Here is a 20829-nt window from a genome sequence, read left to right as displayed (position 1 = left end):
TCCCCTTTAATATCATATGTATCTGTATATACCTAGCATGACAACAGCATTATATTAAAACTGGGTAATTTTAATGTCTCAGTATTCCTGCTAAATGCTAATGACAAAAATTCCAGTGGGAAAGAAATAATTGATCCCATGTCCTAACCATCACAGAAGTAGTAATACCCTAAAGGCAAGGTGTCCAAGCTGACGGAAAGAACTAAGTGTCACAACCAGAAAACAGCATTATATAAATCTTTTATTTAACACGACCGCTTTATTTAAGAGAGGACCTGAAATTCTTAGTATTTAACAAATGGTCATCATATAGAAACCCACTATACAAGACCAGTTTTGGTCTTAATTAAACTCTGGAAACATTCAGATAGTTTAATCCACATGACCTATTATGTACTTACAGAAGAAGACTCGCAACCAAAAATCCACAATATGTCATCTAGATCTTTCTCATTTACAGTTTCATCAAGTGATACTCCAAGCTATGGATAAAAGCACCAGTAATTACTCAAAGCCGTTTATTCTAGAGACAGACTTTTTTTTCCCCACTTGTGTTTCTGGAAAGTTTTTCTTGACCAGAACAAATGTACTATCTCCCCAACAATATATAAACACACATATTTATAGGTATTTTTAACATATACATTTATTTTATTTATATAAAAATTTCAAGTTCCTTTCTTGACCCTCCTAAACCATCCAAGCCAGACTCAGAAACTTTGAGACTCATGATCTCCTTTCTGGTATTTCTAAATGTTTTCTACTTAATAAGAAAATTGCCCATTTTCCTGTGACACCCCCTCCCCCATTCCAATTTACAGAATAGATTACTCTTTGTGAAGACTCCTTAGTGCCAGCCAAAACGTGGTTTAGATTTCAGTCGGCCTTCTAGCACTGCCATAGGACCTGAATTCTGGATGTCACTTTGTATTTCATCATTAAATTTTAGAGTCTCTCCACTCTACCTTTCAGTGACATATTTAACATGAAAAAATTAGATAATCCTTTTAACTGGCATGCAATGAAAACACAGTCATTATTTCTGGAAGTTCAGTGTGTAACTTACCAAGTTCATTCTTTATATTATCTTTATAATTGATGGATATATCTGAGCAAATTTCAAGATCTTAAATAATTTTGTTCTGTTTAGCACATGTAATGACTAGAAACCTAATGAAGAAAATATCATACTACAAAATTTCTGAATTTATCAAAGGTTTAGAAAGTTACTTACTCTGCCATCACTATAAATTCGAAAGTTTATCTTTCTAAGAGCTGCCCTGTCCAAAACCTCTTTGACTGAGCATCCACACGTGATCGTCAAGGTATCAAAGAACAGATCATGATGTAGTTTATGACCAGCTCGCCTGAGACCTATAAAAAACAGTAAGTTAATTCTATTATATCCACACTGTACTGTTTGCTCAGGCAGTAGTTGCAGAACAATACTATGTGTCTCAAAAGTAAATGCTTTTACATAATAAAGCAAAATATATCCCTTGTGTAAAGAGCAGCAAAATCACCATCTTTTTAGTGAAATGTCACTGTGTATGAAATGCAACTAAATCAGATTCAAACCTACGCAGATTGAGTCTAGGGAAGGTCATTCTGATACATCAAATCTGACACATTTACAGCAGTAGAATTGGTATATGAATGAAATAAGGATAAAATATTAAGATTAGAAAGATATTAATGGATATGAACTGTCACAGAGCTTGCCATAACAAAGTTCAGAGTCTTAGTGGTTTTTGCAGTAGCAAGGGGTCTTCTAGCTAAACTGACAAAGTGTGGATGTTTCTAACAGTAATCTCTTGGCTCCAAACATTCCAGTTTGCTATAGCTACTTCTGACAGCAGTGGTAGCATTATCAGTTAAAAAAACCCCTACCAGACCACACAATCCAGATGCAATCATTATTTTCTGCTATAAATTCTGCGCTTTTCTTCGGCTGCTAAGCTTTGGGATTTCAGTGTTTGTAGCAGGTATGATACTACACCCAATTTAGCTGAAATGTTTCTACTTTTTTAATGTAATTTATTACCTTCCTTTGTTATGTTATTAATACTCTGTGCAGATTTCTGTGTGTAAACTATAATGCTCCATCAAAATAAGTAGATGCTGGCAAACATCAGTTCAACAGTATCATCTAGACTCACTCTGTAGACTTCCCTTAGTTACCCGAGAAAACAGAAGCAATGCCTGCAAGTTCTTATCACAGACATCTAATTCTTGGACGTCATTACCAGAACTACACAAAAAACATCAGCTGTGAATTTTGTATTAAAATGGTCTCTCTCGAGTTGAGAGAACACACATCAGAAGGATGTCCTTGCCCTCGCCCTGTAAGTTCATTTAAGATGTATTATTGCAGGGGTAAGGATTTCAGAACAGTTTCTGTAGACATTAAGGAACGCACCTTCAGCCAAGATTAGAGCAGCATTGTGTACCCGTCTTGCAATATGCCTTAGTCCATCAGACCCATGGTAAATACCAAACATGGCTGACATATTAGCCAGAAGAGCCTAGGATCCAAACACAGATTAGGACATGGTTATTGTGAGCAAAAGACTACTTCATGTAAATTTAGTGGAATGTTTCTTTAGCACCCTAAGACAACCACATATCCTCAGTTGAAGTTATAGCTGCTTATATATTGCCTACAACATCAAAGGAGGGAAAAGCAAAATACTTTTATGAAACTGTAAGGACTGATTATGATTTCGATGCTATTTGAAATGTAACTGTTTTAGCAATCAACATGTACTTAAATTCAGCTACTGAAACAAAGGCTTTTGAAGATTTTGAAGTCAAGCCAGTCTCACAGGAGCTCATTGTTTAGCATCAGTACAAAAATAAATTTAGAGTATCTCCTGAATACTAAGTAATTAAACTTGTGTCAGTAATAATAATCTCGCCTCAAAATCTGTCACGACATTTAGAGCAGGAGGAAGGCGATGACTGGAGCAAAAAAAGTTATGATCCTGTCTGTCTGGAGGTCTGTGGAAGTTTGCTGAAGATAACTATTTTGGATACTTACTTAATCACGGTGTTTTCCTATAAAGGGATCACTTTGGTGATGTAACATTCTTGCATCAAATCACATAGACAAAAACATAAGTTGTGACAATTTTAATATTTAGTTTTACATTTTACAAGTTTATTTCTTCTGCCTTGAGTTGGAAATTTCAGACCATTGGCATTCCCTTCCACTTTATGAAGGGTTCTGTATTGCTTATAACAAACACAGCACTACTCAGTGGTGTTCATGCTACGAGACAGATTCATGACACTGCAAGAATTCAGAACTACAGTAAGGAAATAGATAGTAAAACTCTTTTCAAGCAGACCCCATTATTCAAAGGACTCAAAACAAATGAACAAAAACCAGAATATTTCTATTTTCTTAATTTTCTACTAAAATATCTCTGAAGTAAAGCTAATTCATTGTTCAACTTGTTCCTTTCTAGCACTGAAAACAAAGTGTAAGTTACCTGTGCTGTGCAGATGTTGCTGGTAGCTTTATCCCTCCTGATATGCTGCTCTCGTGTTTGCAAAGCAAGCCGGTACACCTCCTTCCCACTTGCATCTCTAAGGCACAAGTGAAAACATTGCTTCTGTTACTTTAAAATTACAGTTTCAATGACACGGGCTTTATGCTAACCTGAAACTAGCTATCTATCCTCAGAGACAGAAGAGTGCTGGAGAGAACAAAGCATAAGTCAGGACAGCTGAAATACCAATCAGAGCCAGACTAAAGAACCTCTAGATTTCTGTTTATATCATGGTTGGTCAGGTAGAGCACACATCAAAATTCTAATCAAACTACAGGAGACTTTGGTATTTACCTTAAAATGACACAAATTAGTGCAGCTATTTTAACAGAAAAATAAGATAAATTAAATATTCCTAAGCTTATTGATAACTGTGAGTGGTTTTAGTTATTTTGGTTGCTGAAGTACTTCTGGATAGCCTCTGTGCCAAAGATATGCAGTCTTCCTAGTGACAATTATTTTGCATTTCAATTATTACTAGTTAGACATCTTGTCAAAATACACAGTACAACACCATCAGCAACTATTAGAAGCAGAATTTGCACACTATTTCTCTGCTTTGTTTAAGCATAACTAAAATTTGAAATAGATTAAGTTCCTTCTAGATTATTTTAGAGTTTCACTCGATTTTCCATTTATGTTTTGTAAGATTGGATGACAGAAAAAGGTCTAACAGTACAGAATATGTGGAATAAGTTAGCTTGCAAAGCCTCCTGCTATCACAATGAATCCACTCTGCTTTTGGTAATCTCTGAATCCCACAATGCCACACGAACTATAGACAGTTTCACACAAATGGAATTCTTGAAGCTTGCTTCCTCAAAACTGGTGGCAATTTTTAGTCTAACAGTTTTCAAGAAAAAAGGGTGCTCAGTAGAACACCATGGTCACCTGCTGTTCACAAAGGATGCACAAGATGGTCGTAGTGTGTTTTTTATGGTTTGTTATGTATTACTAGGATCTCTGAGGGGAGACTTTATACTGAATACCAGGTAAAAGATTTTCAAATAAAGAGTTCTAAAGCACTGGAACAGGCTGCCCAGGGAAGTGACAGCATCGCCATCCCTGGAAGTGGTAAAAAAATGTGTGGGTATGGCACCAGAGGACATGATTTAGTGGTGAACATTTGTGGTAGGTTGATAGTTGGACTTGATGATCCTGAAGGTCATTCCAACCTTAAGGATTCTCAGACTCTATGACTTCAATCTTTATGTAATGGCAGAGGGAGCCCTTACCTTGTGACACCCACCATTCTGCCTGGCATCATTCTCACTAGATTTTCCTTGACAGCAAAGAATGCTGCATGGGGTCCCCCATAGCACAGCGGGACACCAAACCTCTGGGAGTTACCCAGGACAACATCCACCCCAAATTCTCCAGGAGGCTTCAGAATACAAAGGGCCAGAAGGTCAGTAGCACAGCAGGCAAGAGTCTGAGAACAGAAATGCACAAAGCAGTCAGCCTCTCTTCTGAAGGAATAGTATTTACATGGGAGCTAAGTTTTAAAATTTTGCTTCAAACAGTTCCACATCACTTGCATGGAGCTGAAGTGCAATGGTTGTAATGGTTATCAATGATGGTATCTAATTAATGCTTAATTTCTATGAATTTCTATGGCTGTTTGATAAGCCAGCTTGATGTCTGTGTGATCAATAAAATTTACTTTACCCCATTCTGATGAGCTCTTTCGACAAGTTCAGAAAAGTCTTCAATCTTCCCTTCGGTGTCTGGATACTGAAATAACACTCCACTGACATCCTTTCCACTGAAATCCATCTCATGGGGTAGTTTGAGCTCAGTAATAACCCCTGTATAACTGGAAACAAAAACATGCAGAAGGCAAAATATTCAAACCACTTCCAACCTTGGAGTGATACTCAAAATGTATTCATGGACTCATATATGACTCTTTTCTTTAACATACAGAGAGTTAAACATCTTTGCAGCACTTAACATTGACAAAATCTCACATCATGGTATATAGTGCTGAAGAAGAATTGCATTAGATACCTCGATCAGAAATACAGAGCAAAGCAAACAATGCTTAAGATACTTGCTTCCTAGTAAAACAAAACAAAGACCAGAATCAATTCAACAGTCAAATGCATAAAGTTGTGCAACAATATATAGGAAAAATTAAGTATTTTCTTTTTATCATATGTTTAGTGTCTTTTTAAACAGTTTTAATTTCTTTGCAGTTTTATTTGATCTAGAAGTAATGCCAAATGATAACAGAATTCTGCTTTCAGTTTGCAAAGAAAGCACAGGCCAGAAATGATAGGTATATGGCAGAAAGGCACAGATGGTAAATGATTCAGTGTAAGGGAAAAGATACGGTGGAAAATGGAGGAAAAACATTACTTTGCTCTAGTTTGGACCACTGCTATAGTTTGAGGATGGCACCGGGCATCTACATAGAACTTTCTCCTTTTGTTGTGTCTGTCAAAAAAAAAGAAAAAGAAAAAGGTTTACATATCAATATCCATGGAAATAAATTAGCTTATTTTCTAGAAGTGAGTTTTCCTATGTAAAAAGGAAGTTTAAGATGTTGGTTATTACAACCAGAGTAAGTGTAAGACTGAATGATGTTTCTGGTACATTTGCATTAAGAAAGTTCATTTCAGACACTCAAATGAGAATCATACATGAAAAAATTAGAACAGATTATGAAACAGAACAGGAAGCTAATTTCAAAAGCCATGAGAATGGCTAAACACACACACATACTCTTTTCAAGGAATACAACTGTGGTCTCTTTAATACAGATTTTTCAATGTTGCCTTGGATAAAAAAAATAAAAGAGCTATTCAAGTAGGTAAAGGAAGATGAAGAAGATGGGTCCTTGCCCACGCAGTGGGGATAGAACTAGGTGGTCTTTTAGGTCCCTTCCAACACAAACCATTCTATGATTCTGTTGAGACAATTTCTGATTTTTCTCTGGTAAGCAGAATTTTATGCGACACTGAGGCTCTGAATACTGAACAGTTAGAAAACTATTTTTCCAGATAAAAACTATGATTACACAGTCTCTGCTGTGGTGTGTGTGGGTGCAGCACATCTGTGCTTACACAACTGTGTAAGTCTACTTTCCTTAAGTGTTCTCTAACCTGACCTTCCTCCTACAAGGGTGATTCTTCCTTCCTCTAGAATTTCTCCTATGTCCTTAGTTTTCTGAAAGCCTTAAATGTTTGAGTTAAACATTTACATCACCACTAGGAACTTCTCTGGGGGCTTGGCAACATGGACTCTGGCTGTTCAGTGAACTGCTCACAGTAAGATGGCCACATTCAACTTCAATCCATTGCCAACACAGGGATAGATGCCTTCAGATTCTGAAATTACTTCCTGCTGTGATTTAAACATACATTTAAACACAGTACCTGTGACATAATTGCATGGCTTCTGCAGCAGCTGTCCCTTCATCTAGCAAAGAGGCGTTAGCCACATCCATTCCTGTGATATCACACACCATGGTCTGGTAATTCAGGAGGCTCTCCAGCCTGCCCTGGGACACCTCAGGCTGGTAAGGAGTATACTGGGTAACCCTGTAAGAAAAAGGTTCTGGGTTTAGGTCCAGGAAAGTAAATGTGTAACAAAGTTATGGCAATATATAACTGAATTGTATCACAGAAAAAAAAAATAAATAGTAAAGTGTAATTTATTAATATGGAAATTTTTTAGAATACAGTTATTTTTAGATGTCATAATTTTTATCTTTTAGTGTTGACTTTTTACAGGACAAGAATTTTGTTTCTCCATTTTGAATAGAGAAATTACTTTTAAAACAGAGGTGTGAGGGCATTATGGAGAAGGGACAGAGTAAGTAGATGCTGAGTGTGGAAGAATTAAATCAAGTCACAATATGCAAAGGAGAATGTTTTGTGCAATTATATCTAGATATTGCCACAATTTTTCAATACTGTTTCTGAAGACCTTTACTTGTCAAGTGTTCTCCACCCTTTTAAGAGGAAAGGCGTTTGGTATTTCACAGAATCAAACTCAGAAGTATGCAACTTCTTGTGAAATGACAGTTTCCATTTATGTTAGAGAAGGGAAGTCAGATGTATGTAAGTTTTATCTGTTGTCATTTGGTGAATAAAACAGTAATGGCAATGTAAGCAACTCCTTCAAAAACACAAGAATCTAAGGGAAATGCTCTATTATAACAGTCCAGAAAGCAAAGCAGCATGGGTCCAGGAATGAAAGGCAAAAACAGAAGCCAGTCTCTCCTCTCACCGCTGGAAATTTGGGCACAAGATTACACAGTAGTTCAGGACAGACTTTACGCAAGATTGAATTTAGAGCAGAAGCCAGAAATAAGTGGTAAGAGCAAACACTTGTGGCCGCTGTTTTCGAGTGATGGAAGAAAACAGCAATTTGTTTCCCTAAAAGGGCAATAGTAAGTCTTAGACTTTTGAAAAATTAAGTGAAGGTATAAGCTTTCCAGAAAGACTCCACTATTTGGAAACTCAACTTCAATAGAAGGTAAAAAACAAAGATTTTAAAAAAACAAGCTGGAGAACTTGGTATTGAGCAAGATGACAGAAGCAACAAAACAGTAAGGTGAGATAGTAGGAAAGAAGACCTGAAGAAAATGCAAAAGCTGAAAGAAAGACATATTCAGTATGTGAACTCAAAGTGTTATACAAAATGCTAATGTATTTACTGTCTAATTAAATGAAACATCTGCTTGAATTATTCATATACACTATTCTGTACAGTAACAGAAAGCAACAGTTATGCATAGAGTACATAAATATTGATGATTTTCCCAAAACCTGTAGTTTTTCTCATTTTTGGCCAGTTCTAGCACTAAACCAATTATCATCATATGACTGCATAGTTCACAAGTGAGACCATGTCCCAGGCTGCATGCAATCTTGCTAATCCCAACAGTAGGGTTTCTTTTTCTCCACAGCAGCTAAACCCAGTGTTCAGTTTGCCAGAGGAACTTTCAGTCTGGGAGTATTAAGATTTCTTTTCTATATAGTCCCCCTGCCCACTCAGTTGTCACCAATAAAAAGAACTATTCCAAATGCCTTTGCATGAACAATGACTTCTATTGATTAGTAGAAGAAACTCCTCTGGACCTGAAGTTTTACAATTGTGCTTTCTCATTTTATTTCACCTAAGGGCAATTTCTTGTATTTTAACTTGCAGAAGGAACTAGAATTAGACCAACAAGAATTAAAACATTGTGATTAATTGAAATGCATTAGAGAACTCCTGCTCCACATAGCTGGGAAAGTACACTATATTACAAAACAAAACTAATGAAACTTTATGATTTTGATGTTATGGTTTTGAATGGTCAACACTAATCAACAAAAACAAATGAAATTTCAGAAAGACAGAAAAAAAATCAACCAAGAAATCTTGAATTCCACTACTGCCACAAACTACTATGAAGTTTAACAGTGCTACAAATAAAGTTCTCTTATATTATAACCACACTTAGTTAAACACCCCCTTTAAAAGGTTTTTTTGGCATTTTTAAAGTATCTACATAATTTAATTGATTCTCCTTCTCCATAATTTCTTCAAATAAAATATCTGGCTTTAGACTGCATTCTGTGTTCTGCCTGAATCTATATTACATGGTAAGTGACTTCTTAAAGTAATTTAAAAGCAAACTCTAAAAGTAATTATTGCGCAGTATGCATGTAGTTATTTTCAGAATGCAATGCTTTTATTACATTCTGAGTGTTACTAACTAACAAGTTTAATAATTTACACTAGAAAGGTGAAGACTGCAGGCATCCTTGGAACAGGTTTGTGTTTTAAATATTTAATGTCTGGGGGCAAAAGAATCAAATAAGTTGAACTTTAGGAGACTTTTTTGCTCTAGCAAAGCAGACACAAGTTATGTAAGGGAGACAGAATTGATCAAAAGCAATAAGGCTGAGCTTGCAGCATTTCCCTCGGAGTTGCAATGTGAAGTGTGTCAGCATGGAAAGTGTTACACATTCAGCAGAAGTAAGAATTCTGATTTCTTAAACAGCTCCCATAAAGCCTGCGTAGTGCTTTAGTACATATGCAAACCTACATACATATTTCTCTCTAATAAACATTTTAGCCTTCACTTTAGCCATCTAATAGTTTAGCTTTCAGCCATCTAGTTTGTCTTCACTGAACAGTGCAAGATCAGATTTCTGGACAGACTCTCTCAGTTGTTTCATTAACAGTACATTACTTTTTAGGATTGAAAAGTCTACAGTTCACTTTGTTCCACTTACTTTCTGTATTGTTTTTGTTTCTATCAACTGATAATTTGTTTCCTATTAATGTAGTGATATATTTAGATTGCATATTGTCACAAAAAGTGAACGAGGATAAGGCCAAATATAACTTTGCATAGATATACTTCATAGATTCCTTGACTTCAAACACTGCAACTTTTCCACCAGTGATGCAAATAGAGCCAACAAATCTAAAAATAAGTAAGACTTAGAGGTCTACAGATATGGAGACTCGCTTATGGCAACCCAAAGTATAAAAAATACCTAACATCTAAGTAAAAATGACTTTTTGCACTCAGTAATATGATCCTTTGGTTGGTTGTGGTGTTTTTTTCTTGTTTGGGCTTTTAAAACTATATAAAAAAACCTTCAAATACTTATTTTACTAAAATAAAAATTATTCGGTAATAAAGATGACAGTTATAATTTTAATACAATATAAAAGAAGGACCTGAGTGACTAGCGATAGCAGAACTTGTGAACTAAATGAGAAAATGCAGGGTGATGTTCAGTGTCTTGGAAAGTGAGACTCCACAGGAAATTTAGTTTTCCTCTTGCATCATTTCTGAGTTACAGTTCTTTAGAAACCAAAATGTGGACTGGATGGTCAGAACCAAGTACAATATTCCTGGCCGTTTCATAAATGAATTATCATATTATGTTATTTCAATGTCATTGCTGCTCGCCAGAGAATTATTTGATCAGACAAGACAAGAACTCACTTTATGGATAAACATTCAAACCCTTGAAGTTCTCTGGTGAAAAAAAAAAAAAGAGAGAGAAATACTAAGGAAATAGGCTTTAGAATGTTCTACTTCCTTAGAAGTTTCTTACTTCCTCGATAGAAAATCATGATCATAATATTGCATAGTATTTAACTACCTTCACCCAAATTATGTACACCAGTGAATTTAGGCAAAAGTTACAACATAATTACTTTCATTTAGGAGGTAAGTCTGTATACTTCCTTAAAGCAGACATGTAATCTTGTATTAGTTCATAATATATAGGAGCTGTAAATAGAAGCCACAAAACCACCCTTATTTTACAAAAAAAGCACCTTTTAAAGTTAATTTCTAGCTCTAGCATGAACAACACAGTTCTTACACAGTAGGATACACATCATTACCAAATATACGAAAGCCTTAGTTAAAAAAAAAAAAAAGATTTGTGGGACAAATGTGTACTTATACATACACATTTAACAATAAAACGTGGTACATTACCATCCTGCATTCTCCAGCAAATTGCGTGCGATGGGCTGAGGCACTGAGCAGTTGTAGTAACCCATGCCTATATAGGACCGCCAGATCTCGTTCTTGCTTGCAATATTGTATAGAGTGTCAAGGATTTCATTTTCACCTAATTGGGAATAAATTATGTCAGAATGCTCCAGCTACATGTAACAGTAACAGTTTTTAACAGAAATGTCTTCTACCCCAGCATTAAAAAAAAAAACCCAAACATTGGTGATGCACGTATGAACAGTAGCAGAATAAAGTGCATGTCAAGAATAACAAAGATGAAGTAATAACCTGGTAAAAATATTATAGGAAAGTTTAAATTCTGCCAGAATTCTGGTAAATGCAATTCCTGAATAATAACAAGGTTCCAAATCATGCGGAAAGAACAGCAAGTGAAACAGTTGTAGGTAGAATGAGCTCTTTTTGTGCTAATACAATGTACATTCAACCCAAAAGTGACCCATATTGAACACGCATTAGGAAGTACCTCAGGAGACATTTTTTTTAGCTGAATCTTGCAGAATCTACATTGGTTGAAGCCATTGCCATCCATAGCTGTCATTTAGTGTTTCTATTGGAGGCATATTTGCACAAACTGGGCTTATACCAAGCACCCCGGAATAATTTCTTAGTATCATAGATACACTGACTTTGTTTTCTCACATCTTCCCTAAATTGCTGATAAAACAGAACAGTTTCTTTTTAAAACTCGATTTTAGCATGCTTCATCAGATTTAAAAAAAAAAAAAGTCAGTAAGAGTATTTCTAGTTTAAGACATTCCAGATGAGATTAACTTTCAAATGAGTCTGCCAATCTAGTTTGAAGACATTACAAAAGAAAGATTTTGAAGTATGCAGAATGAAAGCATTTGCACTCCCTTTCTACCTCAACCATAGCTTACACTCTGGTCTTGCTTCTCAGTGTCCTGAAAGCTGTGCAAAAATCACACTGAGTCAGCCTGTTCCTACAGTCATAAATAATGCTACAAGCATCTGCCAAAGAGTAGTATTTTAAAAATATATCAGTAGCTGAGGATGCAAAAAGATGGTCAGTAGACTGTCTTAAGATCACACAGAAAGATAGGTCAGACCTAACAGGCCTGGGTAGAACTGGACACCAATCCTTCTGGGTGAGGGGAGCAGATTTTTTTTAACTCTTCCTCCAAATCTGACCTCAGAGTTTGCTGTAATAGGACACTGTAACAAAGTTCTGCTCCCTCTGCACCACAACTTGAAGATAACACTTCGTAATACAATACTACAAATCACAGAAGTAGAATACCTTGGGCCCTGGATGCCTCAAAATCTAATTTCTCTCTGTAAATTAATCCAGCAAAAGAGATCAAGTCAGAAGAGTTAATTTTCTAGAATGTGGTGGCAAATAATTATCTTGGCTTTGAATTAATTTCTAGTGCAATCACAAACAAGGATATTAGAAATTCAGCTCTGATTTCAAAACTTGTTTTCCTTTTACTCAAGCTGCTACTGTTGCATTTCATGCATAAAGATTATTTTTTCCCAAAATCTCCAAGTTTTCAATTAACTTCTTCCACAGTCACATTATATCTTTCACAGATTTGTTTTTACTGATGTTCACTTCTCATTTCAAAGTTCATTTCTTCTCTACCTTTTAATCAGTGTTATCCCTAGAGCTAATGTATGAAAACTGACTTCTTAGTTTCAGTAAATTGCAATTTTTTTTTTTCCTGGTGACTTGTTAAACACTCATTAGGTCTGAACTGAGCAATGTCCAGAGCAAAGTTTCTAAAGTGTAGTGAAAAACTCCACTTCTCAGAACTCTTCCCACAGAGTTTATAATAAGACAGAGGCAGTTGTTTAAGTGAGCTTTAACATTGTGGAGACCTTCCTCTACCATTTGCAAAAAGTTTGATGAAAGACAGTTTGCTTGCAATTTCAGATAGAGGCTTGTACTCTTGCATAAGTCAAACATCAATGATTTCTTGGAAATGGTAATGAATTTCCCTGTTTAATTCCAAATTGCTGTTGAAGGCAGAAGTTGGCTATCATTTAACTTTCTTGCTAGCTCAATGTCACAAACAAAAATGCACTGATCGCGGTTTCTGCAGTAAACACATACCACAAATACTGCACAATGTGACAGATAACTTTCCTTTGTTTGCTCAAATGGGCTTTTCTTCTAGAGTTATTTCTCTGCAATTGTAGCTAACAACTACAGCCACTTAGCTTGTGCTGGAGATCTCTGAAACAAACCTGCTTCCAAACTGATTAAAGGCACAAAGCCAAAAGCCTAGTGAGGCTGCAAGCAGCTTAGGTAGAGATTGTGCTTAAGAGTAGAATCCATCTAGAATACCTACACTGAGAGGTTCCAAGACTGAATATATTTTTAATTATCACATTTTAATGAGCTACCAGTGAAGACAGTTACACAGCTAATTTTAATCAGGGTGACAAAATACTGGAGGACACACTCCTTCCACTCCTGTTTCACCTCACTTACCCTGCTCCTTTGGTCACTATATGGCAGCAGTATCTCTCAAATATGTATCTCCCACATTTGACATGCCTCTTTGAAAAGGCCAGGGATAAAGACTCCGTACCCTTTGCCTCCTACTGCCTTGAAGTACTGTCTTTACGAAGACAGCTCATAAATAAATCTGCAGTCCTGAATAAGGGAAGTCAGTAGCCCCTGATTTTTCTATTAGGCTGGCTTACCTATGATCAAATATAAATCCATGAAGATTTCATGAATTCAGTGTTTACTTTACACTGATAGGGTTCTCAATTCAAGTCAGACTGATGTAGATAGACAACGGTGAGAGAAATTAACACAGATGTTGGAGCCCAAAGACCAGAGAGCAAGGCAATTAAACAAACCATTCTCACCAGTACCCCCAGCACCAACAGGATGGGATGGAGGAGGTGTAGCTGGGCTCTTAACAGCAGTGCCAGCACAGCGGGAGGGCCAGAGGCTCAGGCTGGAGATAAGGAGAGCTGGGCCCATGAGGACAGTCCAGCAGTGGGGCAGGGTCTCCACCTTTTGAGGTTTCACGTTCTAACTGGGTGAAGCCTTGAGCAATCTGCTCTGACCCCACCTCTGGGCAGGGCCTGGGTCTCCACCAGTCCTGCGTCTCTGTACACAGCTTAAGATTTTGTTGTTGTGTTACTAATTTCTTTTTAATTCTCACAGCAATGAGATTAAGAAGCAATATGCAAAATTGGAAAATAAAACAGAAAGAAAAATTCACTATATTTAAGTAATGGTTGGACTCTGGCCACCCTCACACTCAGCTTTTTGTTTCCAGTGTTCTAAGAAAAAGTGATTAACATGCCTTTATCATAAACTCATTTTATTGAGTGCAAATAAAAATTCTTTAAGAACCTCGTTCAGCAAAAAAATTGCCAATTTAGTCACTGCACCTGACTTAGTTCAGATCTTTATTTCCCTCATGAACTCGTTAGAAATTAAGATCAAAGACAATACTCAGAATAAGGTCCACTGCTTTTGCTGTACTCCTACCTCATAACTGGAGAAAACTTACTGAGGGTCTGAGAGGTTCTGCAAGGACACTTCCAGATTGCTACATCTACAGCAAATGTAGAATATATACAAAAATAGGAAGAGGGACTGAATTATCAGATCACAAAATGATACACTTATTTCTGCTAGTGTTTTTGTAGTTAGCACAGTTGTTGCCTTGAACTTGTGAGATACCTACAAAATATGGTACTAGAGAAGGAGGGTGGAGAAAATACAAAGGGAGCAGTTCAAGTTATACAACTTGAACCATGCAATACAAAAAGGTTACTATTTGTCTGATGTATTTTTATTCACTTCATATCAGATCTTAAAAAATCTGGCCTCTGAGATCAAGGAAGCAAGAACAGCTTAGAAGAGCTGATAAAAGGGGGATTAATTTCTTTCTCTTAGTTAATTAATAAAAGACAAACAAACAACAAAAAAGCAGGCTATATTGAAGAAAACTAGTACCAAAGCACTGTCAGACACATAGTAATAATGCTGTGGGACAGCACAAGAAAAGTGCATGTTCCAGTTGCTGTGTCCATAACTCCAAGATTTGGGCAGAAAGCCATGATGCCCTGCCCCTTCCCCCTCCTTTCACTCAGGCTACCTGTGCTCACCCAGCCAGCCTGGGCAGCACACACAACCTGATGCTGCGCGGAGCCGAAAGCAGGGGCAGGCTGAGTAAAACAAGATGCCTTTCCCTGTTCTACCCCTGTTTCTGCCTGGGAAAGAAAGAGCAGCAGCCTGAAAGTGCGTGGGGAGCAAGGTGCCCTGGGTGGTAACGCAGATGCTGCACTATGTGTGGCAATTCTCGGGAGGGTCACAATCGCCCCTTTCAGGGGTAATTTCAGGGAACCTGCAATGACTAAACTAGCTCTAAAAATCTGACTGACATTAGGAGATGATTATAAAAATCACCCAGAATTCATTTTTAACTGGCATTTAAAAATATAAAATCCTACCTAAGAAGGATTTCACTGCAAAAAGAGCTGCTAATTTGGAGACGCAAATAGTCTTTATTACAATCTAATTGCTTCAAATAAAATGTACACTGGAAACCCAATTGCATTTGTAAGATTTTAGGAACTAATGTTTATAAATTATAAAATTTGAGAATGTGCCTGGGAATGTTTGATTAAAAAAAATCGTGGTGGAGTTCACAGAAGTATTTTTTAATTCTACCTTTTGAAAAAATTCAAATCCTGAACTAAAAAGCAGAAATAAAAACATATGCACAAGATCTATCCATTACATATAAAGACAGACATACCATGGCAGCATTGCAGGGATAACTATAACTGACATAGATAGTAGGTTTGTAGGGATAAAATAAAGAGGATTACTCTTATATAAGATAATACGTTCCTTTACTTCAAATGGGTCAATTATGACATATGTGCTAAAGCACCTTCAATACCTAAAGAAAAGCTGATTGTTCAAGTTTACTTGCTGTAGTCCAGGGAATAAAGCTCTGTAATACCGGCTGATCCCAATTAAGTATTGAGCAGATGTCTAGCCTTGTTCTAAATACTGGGTGAACAGAAGTTACATGTCAAAATTATGTTTTTCCTTAACTATATCTGACTATAAAAAAGCCCCTCTTCTACAATTAGTTGAGGTACAGGACTAAAATTTACTGTTAGCTGAATTCTGACATTTTGCTATTTCACCCCTACTGGAATTCAGTGGCATTTTCAGGTACTTTTACAACACAGTCAGTGGGCTCATGGCAAGAGACACTTTTAAAGTTACTTTTTTTTTTTTTTGTCTCAAAATGGACTAGCTAGTCTTGTCATTTTCCATAGCAAAAAAAGGAATTTATTTCAGGAACCTCTTAGCACAAGCTACAGTCCTTCTGTCCTCTATCACTGATAATGGCAGTACAAGAAAACAATCTGCCAATACAGACAACACTAATAATTATTTTTAAAGCTTTAGGCTATAGATGCTCTTGTATCAGCAAAACTTGGCATTTAACAGAATGGCTAGTCATTCAGACTTAAGAAAAACAGATCATGGAACAATTTAGGTTGAAAAGCACCTCCAGGATCATCAACTGCAACTTCTGACTGATCACCACCTTGTCATGTAAACCATGGTACTAAGTGCCACGTCCAGTTGTTCTCTGAACACCTCCAGGAATGGTGTTTCTTCCTGCACAGTCCATTCCAATGCCTGACCACCCTTTCAGTGAAGAAATTCTTACTGATGTCCAAGCTGAACCTCCCCTGGAACAGCTTGAGGCCATTTCCTCCTGTCCTGTCACTTGTTTCCCTGGGAGAAGAGGCCAAACCCCACCTGGCTACACTACTCCCACTCTACTCATGTCAAGCATTTGTAGAGAGCAGTAAGGTCTCCCCTGAGCCTCCTTTTCTCCAGCCTAAACATCCTCCACTCCCTCAGCTGCTCCTCACAGAACTTTTGCTCCAGACCTTTCACCTGCTTTGTAGACTTCCTCTGGACACCCTCCAGCAGCTCAGTGTCGTTCTTGTAGTGAGGGGACAAAAACAAGACACGATTCAAGTTGTGGCCCCACAACTTGAGTGCTGAGTACAGGGGGACAATCTGCTCCTGCTGGCCACACTATTGCTGGAACAGGCCAGGATGCCATTGGCCTTCTTGGCCACCTGGGCACTGCTGGCTCATGTTCAGCTGCTGTCACCAGCACCCCCAGGTCCTTTTCCTGAGGGCAGCTTTGCAGCCACTCTGCCCCAGCCTGTGGCACTGCCTGGGGTTGCTGTGACCCAGGGGCAGGACCCAGCACTGGCCTTGTTGAACCTCACACCACTGGCCTTGGGCCATGATCCAGCCTGCCCAGATCCCTCTGCAGAGCCTCCCTGCCCTCTGGAAATGTCCAGTTATGTAAGGTTGAAGACTTTACATGTAGGTTGTGTCCTTCAGGGAGTTAATTAAGCTTAATTTTTCTCTTTTTTTACTGCTATTGCATATACACATTTGATTCATTTTCATTCTTTTAGACAACTTGTGAGATAATCTTTTCTAGTGACACACACTGAATTAAAACTTGAAGATTATATATCAAATGTACACATCAAATGTACATACCTGAGATGAAGTCTACAGCTATGAAAGTTTTCCAAAACACCCAATTGTAATTGCAGAGACCTATGATACACAGACGTGCTTTTTATGGTGGGTGTGTGGTTTTCTTGGACTGTATGTCTAATTCTATGTGTAAGGATTGACTTCAATGAGACTTCAACATAAGCTCAGCTGTGTTTGTTACTATAAAGGAGTAGCTCTAGCACAGCTTATTTTTTCAGCTGCACTCCAATTTGTGGAGTTACTATGATTGCATTTTTGAGTTATAAAGACAAGTGAAAATTGCTGTATTTGTATTATACATTTTTAAAATGCTGAAGTTCATTGAATGACATGTTTTGCATTGCCTTGTTCTGTTCTCTCTTTCCATGTGGGAGTTAGAGAGACAGTGAGAGCATTCATGCAAATAAAAACAAATGTTTAAATTAAAATAGAATACAGTTTTCATGACATATCCCAATTTTGCTATTTCCCTTTAGTTAAAGGTATATGATAGAGAAATAATGCCCCATCGTCCCATGAGAAATACCACCCTAATGATTGGAAAGTGTTCTCTCTAACAGTACATTAAAGAGGAAGCAAGCTTCACCCAGATTACAATGTCCTCGGCACAAGATGTTCAATGTGACGTTACACAATTTTAAGCTGAAGATTCTAACTTTTTTTTAAAAGCTGTGAAATTTTCTGCTACCAGTGCAGGGGAAAACTAGTGACAAACAAGTACACATTAAATTATAAAAGTCCAGCACACTAGCTGCAGAAGCACAGTCGTACAGAAAAAAAACTTCAGTACCTCATGCAAGCATCTCTTTTGAAAATTCACTGTTGCATGCTGTGCAATGTGAGACTCTGCATCACAGCCACATTCTTTCAAAGTTTACTCTATGGGAACAAGAACAGCATAGCAAGTGGAGCAAAATGCCAGTGAACTAAATACACTGTTAGCTAATGAGGTCCTGTTGCACAGTGAGAACTTGCCTACAACACAACATCAACTAATGCACAGTTGTGTAGGACACATTCACTCAAAATTACTATGAAAATCAGCATTTGAGCACTGCATCAAGATTGTGACTTAGGTTGGTTAGTTTTCAGTAATGTGTATATATTTTAATGCCCACTATCCTGTATCACTTTTATGTGTGTCTTGGTGAAGTAAAACTTTTTAAGAGTATAATATTAACTAATAATATAAACTAATGATTACAAAAATGAGACATAAAAATTCTAAAACATAATTGTTAGTGATAGACTGCATTTCGCTCCTTCTACTGACTTAAAAAAATAATAACCTAAAAAGTTATTTTCTTTGAGGTCAGTGAAAATCACTTCTTAGTGAGGGAGTACCTTGATTAAAGCACATTAACCATAAGGAAATATGCCAAGCAGTACTTTCACCAGTTATACAGACATGAAAAGGTTGTTAAATTCTGCCTCTCTGCCCAGCCTCTCCCCATTTTAATAGGACAGAAAGTTACCAAAGACTGAAATACCATTGCACTAACAAAACATTTTAGAAGTAGAAACTATCAGTCCCTATTGTATCCCTCCTGGCTAGAATCTGTCTTTTCAGGGTCTAGTTTCCCCGGCTGCTCATTGTGGTGCTGCCTCTTATGCGTGATGTCATCTCAGAGTAACCAGATTGAACTGGCCAGGAACCTCACTAAAGCTGCAGGCCTGAAGTTTATACTCAAATTACAGCACACAGATGAGCAATGAGAAAATGCCAGCAAGAGGAATCAAGTTTTCCACAAATCAAGCAAAGGATTGTGACACAAAAATGAAGTTAATACTGATGTAAGAGGATCCCACATCGGAATGGCCATTCAGCTTTGTTACTTTGAGTGTAATTATTTAGCATCGGGGATTTTTAAGTGTTTCTTTCACTTACAGGACTTCCAGCATCATGTTCACAGATACAACAATATGCTCAAAAATATGTTCAAAAGTGCAGTTATGCAGGTAAAAATTTTGTACTGTGCTTGCTAACTCTTAAAAACATTAATATCTAAAACATTATGAAATTACATCTTCCACTACAGCAATTTGCTGAATTACTGTAGTGCAACAATAGCTGACTTAGATGTTTAGTATTCCTGCAGTTTAGCTATAACACTCAATTAGACAGATTTAAAATTCTGGCCATTAGTCCACTGTGTACCCATAATACGGAGACAGATTTTTCACGTTATTAAAAAATGCAGGTTATTATTTGAGGTGGGGGGAGGGTCCTGGGGGAGGAATAACAAAGAAATCCTGCAGATACATAAGAATCATCAAAAGACAGTGGCCCATTTGAAGTCACTAAGGGGACGGTTTCTAGTCATACCTTTCCCCCCACATTAGGCTCTTGGGACAAAGCGAAGTCAATTGAGCACTTGAGCTCCAACCCGGGTTTTCCAGCAGCCCCCGTCTGCTACACATAATTTCCTGCCGATTTCCAAGAGGAGAGCAATAAAGGCAGCAGTCAAACTACTCTACGGAGTTGGTAGGAGAAGAATGAAGCGTCGGTGATTGTGCTGCTACGCTTATTTAAGTCTTATCCCGCACTTCTGCTTGGGCGGTGCGATCAGACACGTGTCAGTGAGGACATCGGGGGAAGGGGTGCGCACCCCAAGCTCCCCCCGCCCCACACGGGACGCGGGACGGCGCGGGGAGTCCGGAGCACCCCGGGCCATGCGGTCACTTACAGACGTGGTCATCCATCCTTAGCGGCCTCCGGAGGCGGATGCTGGCCGGGATGGTTTTGTCCATCAACTCCTCGATGCTCTGCAAGAAGAGCCCGCACGCCGTGGTTAGCTCCCGCGGGGCGGCACAGCCCGCACCGGCAGGGTCCGGCCGCGCCGCCCCCGCCGCCTACCTGCACACCGACGGTCCGCAGCATCTCCCGCTTCTCCTGCTCCCGGGGCCCGATGTGCCGTCGGGAGAAGTCATCGTGCCGCGGCAGGAGCTGCTCGATGCATCGCGCCGCCTCCCCGCCGCCCCAGCGCCGCTGCCCCGCCGCCGCCGCCGCCCGCAGGTGCGGAGCCCCGCGGGCCGCCAGCCGCCCCCACCAGCGCCCGCAGCTCTGCATAACCCCGGCACAGCTCCACCAGCGCCCGCAGCTCTGCTCGCCGCCGGCACAGCCCCGCCGCCACCGCCGGGCGCTCGCACTTGAGCGCGGGGGGCGGCGCGGCGCGGCCCCCACCGCTCGCGCCAATGGGGCCCGGGGGCGGCGCCGCCAC

At 38.5% G+C, this 20829-nt stretch overlaps 1 protein-coding gene across 1 annotated transcript in view; it reads right to left on the bottom strand.

The window, feature by feature from the left end:
• GLDC (glycine decarboxylase) overlaps positions 1–20696 on the bottom strand; it is a 37077-nt gene extending 16381 nt beyond the window's left edge. Inside the window, exons 1-11 of the mRNA XM_014875950.2 lie at positions 20466–20696; positions 20296–20374; positions 11020–11155; positions 6935–7099; positions 5916–5993; positions 5223–5370; positions 4790–4986; positions 3495–3591; positions 2420–2525; positions 1235–1374; positions 402–482 (exon numbers count right to left, since the gene is read on the bottom strand). Of these exons, the coding sequence (XP_014731436.1) occupies positions 402–482; positions 1235–1374; positions 2420–2525; positions 3495–3591; positions 4790–4986; positions 5223–5370; positions 5916–5993; positions 6935–7099; positions 11020–11155; positions 20296–20374; positions 20466–20678 (1440 nt within the window). The 5' untranslated portion in view covers positions 20679–20696. The remainder of the gene's footprint in view (positions 1–401; positions 483–1234; positions 1375–2419; positions 2526–3494; positions 3592–4789; positions 4987–5222; positions 5371–5915; positions 5994–6934; positions 7100–11019; positions 11156–20295; positions 20375–20465) is intronic.
• Positions 20697–20829: the final 133 nt, after the last annotated feature.

Source organism: Sturnus vulgaris, chromosome Z (assembly GCF_052056855.1).
Source record: "Sturnus vulgaris isolate bStuVul1 chromosome Z, bStuVul1.hap1, whole genome shotgun sequence".
NCBI classification, from domain to species: Eukaryota; Metazoa; Chordata; class Aves; order Passeriformes; family Sturnidae; genus Sturnus; species Sturnus vulgaris.
This window is presented reverse-complemented; position numbering and strand designations above follow the sequence as displayed.